Source organism: Anopheles marshallii, chromosome 2 (assembly GCF_943734725.1).
Source record: "Anopheles marshallii chromosome 2, idAnoMarsDA_429_01, whole genome shotgun sequence".
Taxonomy (NCBI): domain Eukaryota; kingdom Metazoa; phylum Arthropoda; class Insecta; order Diptera; family Culicidae; genus Anopheles; species Anopheles marshallii.
Window position 1 is genome coordinate 36245974 of NC_071326.1, and position 9878 is coordinate 36255851.

The 9878-nt window shown below is 45.0% G+C and overlaps 1 protein-coding gene across 1 annotated transcript in view; it reads right to left on the reverse strand.

The window, feature by feature from the left end:
• Positions 1–9565, reverse strand: part of LOC128708744 (uncharacterized) — a 47240-nt gene extending 37675 nt beyond the window's left edge. The window contains exon 1 of the mRNA XM_053803725.1: positions 9451–9565. Coding sequence (XP_053659700.1) covers positions 9451–9565 — 115 coding nt within the window. The remainder of the gene's footprint in view (positions 1–9450) is intronic.
• Positions 9566–9878: the final 313 nt, after the last annotated feature.

The window sequence follows — 9878 nt, forward strand, 5'->3', positions numbered from 1 at the left end:
GAAAATTAATCATGGCATGCTAAATGGACCAATAAATAAACAAACAACGCTTTAACTCCACGAATGGAGACGCCTGGTGTTTCACGCCAACATGAGTGCCGCGGTTCGTTTGGTTAATGACGGAATACATATGATTTATCGATACTCATAAATAAACACATTCTGTTCACAATTCACAATTGAAAATTAGATTTTCACCACGGGTCGTACATACCCTTTATACTGGAGGACAATTTAATTGAGATGAAAAGTACAAAATGATACCCGCTTCACGGTTCCCTTCGGATCCGTGCTCCAGAACGCGAGAAACAAAAACACACACAAATGATTGATGCGTCCTTCCGAGCGCTGTGTCATTGTGCGAATAGTGGCAGTGCGCGGTTCCGGCGGTTCCCAGCTGGGGCTGGAACACACCTAATTGAATCCCCATCCGTGCCCATTAGGGAAGCGTAGGACGCTACGAAATCCATTATTTAGCACTTCTTTCTGCAGCTGACCATCGCACCGTATGCTGTGCTGGAAATTCCGCCACACACAGAGCACACAAATAAGAAATAAAAACGCAAAACCATCCGATATTGTACCGCGGACGCTCTAATCCTTTTTCTCCAATTGTTCCTAATTGCAGACACGCAAGCTGCCATTTTCCCAGCCATTTGGCCGGGGGAAGAACATGAAAAACCAAATAAACAAGCGAAAGAAAACATGTTGCCAGGGAAGCGCAGTGTGGCGGTGATTCACCACAATTTCCGGTCGTCAATCTTTCCCCCACGGACGGATGCGCAACATCATTCGCTTGTGGCCCATGCGGTTGGCGAGCACGGCAAAGCAATATTCGCATTGCGATGATTGAAATTAATTTATTTTTAATTTGCTTTCCCACCGCACCGGTGCGTGTTTATGTTTTACGAGCGTTGCCGAGCGGGTGGTATGGGGGACGATCAAGAACAAGTTCTACCATCCGCCATTTTCACACTCTGTTCCGTGACGGGACAGTGACTGCTTTTCGTGGGGTATAATATTTATCATTTTATAGTCATGTGGTTGGGAAGCGAAAGAGAAAGAGAGAGAGAGAGAAAGAGAGAGAGAGAGAGAGAGAGAAAGAGAGGGTAGAAAGAACAAGGGAAACAAAAAAGCTCATCCATCTTCCATGGGAAAAATGGTTTTCCAAGGATAGAAACGGGTATTAGGGTTTTAGCAAGGAAGCAGGGAACCATGGAACAATTCAACTCCTTTAGCAATCCGTAAAATCCGTTCCGTGCTTTGCTTCAAATCGGGGTACAGTGTTTGCGCGGTGAAACCATTTTCCCACCCAGTGGCAATCCCGAGAAGCTGCGACGGGAATCCAAAACACCAGCACTCTAAGCTACGGCTGAAGAGCACAAGTTTATGAATTTATGAGCTTATCCGTTCGCGGCGGCACCAGAGTGCCGGCAAGAAGTCGCTGCACTGGCGGTCGGCAGGGGACCACTCGCTCAACCCCGAAATATCATAATTTTCATGTTTTATGAAAAGTTATTCCGCCCACCCTGCGGGGGAAGTTGCATTTATGGTTGAGTTTGATTTTTGCGACGGCTGGAACGCAATAGCAACGGGTGGGTTGCGGATCGTTGAGTGCGACAGAATGGTTTGGAACACATACACAAACAAACAAAAAAAGAAACAAACCCAACCAAGGCACGTGATCGTTGTGGAAGGTTCACTGCTAGAGCGTGTGCGTGCGGACGCATCGTTTAGAGCGCAATGAATTGGGTACGAAATTTAATGTCTGCTTTCGGTTCGACATTGATTTATGCGGACAAGCGACAAGCGAAATGGTTTCTTCATCACCTGGACCCTATAACGCGGGGTACCCTGTCCGTGCACTCGTCACGTCTAGAGGTTAGATTTAGCGGTGAACAAAACAAAAAAACAGACAAAATATCAAATCAAATCCCGCTTTTGCCCGATGGCCAGAGCGATCAGATGGACAGAGGAACGTCGGCAAGGGATGTGCTATAATGTGCACAACCGAAAACCCCTTATACACCATAACTATAGATTAGCCATTCCTGACATTTACTCGTGCGTGAAGGCCACTCGGTTTGCGATTTATGAAGGGTTTCCCGTCCCGTTTATGCGGATAGAATAGACAACAAGGCGAAAGACTGACGGCGGTGCAATCTACATCCACTCCATTCCAAACCGGGGTCCGGGTGGGAGTGACCTAAATCGGCGGTCAAACCATAACTGAACCCCCCTGCTAAAACCAGGAAAGGCATAAAGGGTCGGGGATCTTCGGGAATTGGCTTATTGGGGCGTTACGGGACTGACCCAACCATCGGCCCCGGTGGGGAGGTCTCTGCATAATTGAACTTTCTCAGCCTTCAGACCCTTGAGTCGTTCTTTTCATCATAAATCGAAAAGCCTGCCGCCTTTTTTTTTCATTCTCTCCCTCCGACCTCTGAGCCCCGATCCACTTCAAACCCGGGGCACCCATATTGGGGCACAAAACGTGACTGACTGGCGGGTTGCCTAACTTACAGGCGTCGGTTAGCCGGGCGTTCAAAGTCGTTGGGCGACCCGTGTTGATGGTGATGGTGGTGCTGCAATCGATAATATAGCAATAAATGCTGTGTTTGTTTCAAGCTTCCTTTTTTTTTGTGTTCACCATGGCAAGGTTACGGTCTTTCGGTCTTTTCCCTTACTTTTCCGAAGCGTTCTGAACGCGAAGGGTTCGGCTACCACAGTGCGGCGAACTACCGGATCTAAAGGATGGCAATAAGCGGCAATCATACAGCAATCACTTTACCATAAAAGTAGAAGAAAACACTATTACCGTTTGATTTGATGCAAAAGAAGAGAGTGGGTACAATCGGTCATACGCACACAAACACAATCTCGACCAACTGGAATAAACGCGTCGTTTCACAGCGCGGAATGGAATAAACCTTCCGTTCCGGAGTGAAAGTCAATGGCGGAGCGCAAAGAATGCCTCGCTGTTCAACCGATACGCGCCAGCAGCAAAAAGCAACGGATTGTGGTTCTAGAAACAAGCTCACTGCTTCGGCGTTGAATTATTTATGACGACGACGAATCGGCAACAGACAAAACTGTGAAGGTTTGGTCGAGGTCGTGCGCTGTCATTCGCGCTTGACGCGCTTTGTCCTTCGCCTAAGCCCGGTGCCGATGCGTTCCTGCATGCATGGTGGCGCAGCTGAAGCCGGAGTGATAAAAAGGTTACCTAACCGTCGCGATGGCGTTCGGTTCGGCAAGATCAGATGACAACGGATTTAGCTTCGTTTGCCATCCACCGCAAGCGCACGTTGAGATTTCATTTTATTTATTTTCTACCACCAATTTGCAGCTCAATCTGGACGACCGTGAAGGAGGCAATTCTTGGAAGGCACTACTGTTGTCAACCACCACTCAAGCCGGGAAATACGGGATCGAATTACGGGATGTGCAGCTACTAGAACGGTTTGGATAAGCTCCCGCCCATTGTGACCCTTTCGTGTCAAACGTGTAAGGTACGTTTCCGTTGGTGGTAATGGTGGTATACTTCGAGTAAACATGGGTTCAGGTACATCTGTCTGGGATTGTTCTGGGAATTGAGCAATCAAACATCGCTTCCGGTGCCATTATTCGGGGTCTACAGTTGCAGCAATGGTAAATATGAGTAATTTCTTTAATAAGAACCGTTGCACTAGGGAATGAAACAAGACAAGACTCAATGGCATTATGGGAATGGGAAGAGCTCCATTCCAGATGATTAGTTGTTGATTGTTACCCATCCATGTGCTTTCTAATTGATAAGTGTCTTGGTTGAAAGCCTTTTTCCATTTGAGCTTGGTTTATGAAATATGGTACGGTGAATGGCTTTGCTACCAGCAAAGCATGTAGCAATGGAACGACAACTTCTGGTAGATTTCTTCCTATGCACATATGGAAAAACGTACAACACATGTGTTGTTCCAATCTTTTGCAGCCTTTGGCCTTAGGATATGTGTTCGGACGCAGATTCAGCGTAAACTTTGCTACACTTCTACTTCATTTTTTGAGGACCATTTCACAAATACTTTATTTTACGTTATAGAATCCAGGAAGAAAATAATGAAGTTTAACGAAAGTTCAAAATTTGGTCCGCTGACCGCACTACTAGAGTTCTTCTACAAAAAAGCCCCCTTTCCTTCTCCTACAGGCGAATATATTTCTCTCGCATAGTGGTCCTCCTTCGATCCCCGACTCGTGACATCTTTCGCTCTACCATTGGCAAGTTTTCGCCTCCCAGGGGTCCTGAACGCCTGAACAATATGTTTTACATTAAAAGAACAATTTAATTAACAGCATTTTTTATAAAACTTTTAAGTTTTAATTGCAATTAAGAAGTTTGTGTAAACAAATTAGTATTTATTCAGGGATGCTAATTTGACTACTACCTTGTTTTTGCATTTTTACAGGTCCTGCAACGTTTGAACGAACATTTCAATGTAGTCATTTAGGTTTGTCACGCATTGCCTTGCCGTTTTTCTCACAAAATTCAGCCCAAAAGCAACAGTCGTCGATTGACTATCGCTAAACTTAATATTGTTTTAGCAGCTTATATTACACCACCGCCAGTTGATCCCACCAAATATTACACGAGATCTTCGGGTTTCTGCTTAGCTATCGAAGATTAGCCATGAGCAGGATGTAGAAAGCTTTCGATTATCGTCATAAGTTATTTTTTCATTACCAGTGTCGTCGTGGCAGTTGCTCAGAAGGCAACAAAAAGGGTTTGGCTCGTGCTTCTCGTGTAGTTGTGCAAGATCTCAATCAAGCATTGCCTATTCCCATGGCTAGTTAATGTTTCGTGTCCGAAATATTCTTCACCTCGCCACCTTCACCTTCACCAAACCAAAATCGCCACTTTTCAAACGTCGGCAGGTTGGATCAACTATAGCGTGTTTTTCATAGAATTTCACTAACACTCGATGATTTTATGAACAAAAAAATATTAGCAAAACTGCTCGCAATAAACCACAATATGCGGTACAAAAGTTATCGAAGTTCGATGAAATTTTGTTTTTTACACTCAAGCGAAATGACAGATAGTGAAAAAGAAACCCTAATGACAGCACTTGACAGTATTGCCAGTTTAAACATCTGACATATGTAAATACATCGAATGTACAATAAAAAGAACGCCAACAAATAAAACATTCATTTTGTGTGAGGGTGTAATATTTTGTTGTTGGTTATATTAACAGAATACAGCTTCATGTACGGGAGGTTATTTAAATTAGATACCTAAGTTGTAGAGCTATACTGAACATCCAACCATCATCATGTCAGTGGCGTTGCTTTGTTACGTACGCTGTTATCTTTCGTGGATGGCCCCTCCATTTTTAATCAATGCTCGTTCTTGCCGACGTATCGATATACCAAAGATCACGAAAAACATGGCTAGACTGGTAGACTGGTTAGAATATTCTCCGCTGCTTCTGAGCCCTGGTACATGTCTTGCTCATCATTACCAATGCACGACTTCCAACCCGTCTTGCATGAAAGCGTCTTTCATCACGCACACACATATCTTAAGCCGGGGTATACCAACAGCAACAACAACAGCAAAAAACAGAAGAACCTCACCAAGGTAACGTGCCAGAAACCGAACCGAAAGATTGGTCCGCATTCGTAGGTCGATGTCTTTTTCCCCATCCCGGCAAAAGCTACTTATCGCATTAACAAGGATTTTGGAACACATCTAATTTACTGCGTATCACTCGTCGTCAGTTCGCCCGCAGGCTAAATCTTTCCTTCTCGTTAAGACACTGACTCACCGGTTCAATCGTGCACGTATACGACCTTCCACTAATGCCGCAGTGTGAGCGTAGAAGCAGTTCAGGGATATCTAGTGGAAGTGTTACTGTACCGCACGTGTCGGCACTGGATCCCCGCCGGGATCGAAAACACGCCACAGAAAGGTGACGAAGTGTGTCCAATATTGGACGGATGGTAGGAAATTTAGCGTAACGTTTTACACGGTCCGTGATGCGTGAGAGTCCCCGGCGGGCTTTCATCAAACGCACGCCATCACGTGAGCTGCTGGCGGTTTTTGTAACCGAACCAACTCGAACTCCAGCGTTTCAAAGTGTGTGTGTGTGTATGTGTGTCGGAAAAATAGACGTTTAGCAGTGTGCAAGCACCAGGCTTACCCATTCAGCAACGGATGTGTAATTAAGCTCAATTAAGCATTTCTTGCCAACCTGGCCGGCGGTGTAGATGCATAAATGGCACTACCATTCATTATAGCACGACCACCAGGCGCGCACCACAAATGAAATTCCGCGTGTGGAATAAAATGGAAGGGCCAACAAATAAGCAACACAAACTCGCGCTCCCACTCGACCAGGGCGGGATGGTAATCATCTCGCGCTCCTAAAAAAAAGTACGCGGGTCACAACACCGGTTTGCCGCACAGTGGTTTTGCATCTGGTGTGCCCTTCGCTAAGCATGTTTTGGGGGAGAAGGTAGAAAAACAAAACAAAAAAAAGGAAGAAAGGTAACAAGTAGTCCCACATCTAATGGGTCGTGAAAAATAGTACACAGTGCTTCGGGACTCAAAGTGACCCCGGGGGTTTGGTACTCGGCTGGGAACTCCCGCCATGTGGTGCGAGGAAATCTCGTTTTCTCCATAATGCCCTCTCGTGAATAAAGAATAGGCTTGGAGATTAATTAGTTATTTATGATGGCACGGACCGGTTCGGTTTCGCAAAACCGTAGGTGGAAAAGCACTTAACCTTTTTTTTCCACCACCCGGTTTTTCTTGTTCTATTTTCCCTGCTTCGTTTCGTACCCTTCCTGCCGAGGTCTCCCGAGCCCGGCTGTTGCACAGCTGGCAGATGGGTGATAAATTTAACCGAAAGCAACTTATTTTCATTCCACTGCAGCCAGGCACCAGTGGTGTACGGTTCCCGCCGATGGTACAAAATAAATAAAATGAAAGGAAAATTACTGATGCAAACAACCTCTTCCACCCGTCCTCCCACAGCGAAAAAAAAAAGCAAATCACGAATGAATCTCATTTATTTCAACCTGTGCTAGAGAAAAACGCAAGCCTAGCCTGCATGCGACGTTTAATTGCACGCCGGAAAGCCATACAATTACTTCACCCGTACGGAAAACACGACAGGACACGTGTGCTCACGATCGGGTTCGGTACATAATTTATCCACCTCAATCCACCCGAAAGTAGTTAACTTCCGTGGGGTGGGAGCTTTGCCTTTTTTTTTTTGGTGTAGGTTGAGCGTGTTGAACATCTGTTGTCCGAGAACGGAGAACAACCATTTGGTTCGATGCAATTGTTCACGCATCGCATCGGTTGCGGTACTACACAGTATGCAACAAAACCGCCCGAATGTATGCAATGGGTGTACAAAATACACTTTTTGCGGAGAAAATATGATTGTTTCGAATTTATAGCAGCCGGATATTAAAGTAAACGAACCAAATAAACGTGTTGCACTACTGAACTGTATCATTAATATTGAAGCATTTTCATACTGTGCGCTACCTTGCTTTCCACCTCTACCGAAACATATTTGCCAGATTGTTGGAAAACGGAACGAGAAAAATGGAATCAATCATTTTATCATGCATCTGTTGCATTTCCACTGAATACCAATAGCCAATTATTTATCTACCAGCATTGAATTCTACTCTAGGCGTCAACATAGATCAGACTGCAGACTGTTGCAAAGCTTTGGCATGAAGCGATGAATGTTAATTAGGATGATTAATTTTTCAAGCGATACTATTCCCACGCAATTGCAAAATGAAGCGGGAATCATCTGTGTGTATGTGTGTTTGTAATTTATTTCAAAACTTTTAGAATCGTTCATTCCAAGTGCGACACGCGTTAATGCATTCGCTAATCGGGAGAAAAAAGCACACACCATGTGATGCGTAATGAATAGAAATTAATTTCCTTCCATACTCACCGGAGCGTGTCTGATCATTTTTTGTTTGTTTGTTTTCTTTTTGATTCCTGCCACTCATCCCAGCCCACGGTGGGTTTGATTAAAAATTGTTAAAACACTTCTTCGCGTGCTCACGGCGACCTGCGCCTGACAGGATGACAACTTCGTTCGCGAACGGCGCGTGGAAAAGGCGTTAAACTTTTGCCTCCCAATTTTCATCACCATCGTCATCGTGAGCCGGCTCTTTCGAAGCTTTTAGCGTGGTTCGAGTGTTAGCTGCTCGAACAGGCTCAATGTTTTTAAAACTTTGACTAGCACACGAAAAAGAATAACAAAAAAAAACGAGTTCGTCACTCGTAGGGGTCACAGACGGCAGAAAGGGGACGAGAAAAGCGAGCTTTTTTGTATTTAATTTCCCTCATCTCACATTTTTCCATGCAAAACTTTCTTTTTCTTCTTTCCTTTCCCAACTCTAGGCACAAACTGCGTTCAAACAACTGTTGGAATGTGATGTTTTAGCTACTTATGTTCTACTACTCTTGTCTGGCGAGCAGCAAGCACCACCATGCTTTTCAGGGTCGGGTGCGAATGTGAAACATAAATTTAATTTGGCCCTCCCCCGCCATCTTTTTTTGTATGTTGGCCGTGTATTTTGTGAACTGTTTTAAGCACAAGCACAACCCCACACACGTGCAGGGAAGCTAACTTTCGAGTAGCTTGATTGCTTTAGAGAGCGAAACGCAAACTCACTTATACAGTGTTAATTCTGTTTTGGGTACCTTAGTCTACCTGTCGTTGGTGGTGATGTGAGCAAAACTTTTAGTCCCAAAGTCATCCGAGTCACAGTTTCATACGGTAAACTTACAGCTAAGGCTTGTTCGTTTAGCAATGGTGTCAGCGGGGTTTCATACGAACTGGGCCAAATCCCATCCGGACTATGGCGCGTCAGTGTTGGCATATTTGCAAGTGACGGATTTGTTTGGTAAACAAACGAATTATAGTAATTATTTCATCAATAAGGCGGGATTTTCTTTTACTCAGTAATTCTCCACGAGGCCGATTCATATTCCAGCGAAGTAATTAATTTCGTTAGCACCTAGTTGTTTGTGATACATTTCGCAACAAACTGATTGGCAGCCAATTGGTTCCTGCTTGCGGCGACCAATTCCAATGAAATGGCTTCAATTCAAATAGCAATTCCATTTAAACGACCCTTGAAGCCGAATTCTGTGGGACACCATTTGTGTGGAAAACTGTACGCAAATGAGCTAGAGTCGATAACGAACGGTTGTCGCGTAGTGGCCAGGAATACGCCTTCGACAACGTTTCCTATTGTTGCTAGCGAATTGGTCCATGAATGTTGCACACTGGAGGTGTTTTTCCTTTGGTAAAGCAATTTCCTATGATGTGAAATGGAATATGAGGGGCAAATAATAATATCGATCGAGCAGTCGGCTCCAAATATAGCCATTGCGATGCTGCAAGATAGTGCCATTTACTCGACAATTACCTGCAGTAATGGTGACATCGGTGCCCGTGCTGCTACTGCCACAGCAAACGGTCAGAATGTTGATCGCCAGCAGCAGATGACAGACCAATGCCCGGGGACGACTTAGACGTTTCATGTTTGTTTTCCCGCTCACATACGCCCGGACGCACACATACACGCACGAAACACGCACAGACACAGTGGACCGACTCTTGCACACGCTTCTCACACACTCGTGTGCACACACACGCACACACAAACACAGACACTCACAAAAACACGTACAAACAGACACAATTTCAACGGTAGTATCGAATCTGGCACGCACCGAGCTCACCGAAGCCGCTCACTGCACACGGCGAACGATTCACTTCGACAGAGTGAACTCTCACTACGAACTCATCCAGACACTGCCCCGGATCTGAGGGAAAACCACTCGAAGGCGACAC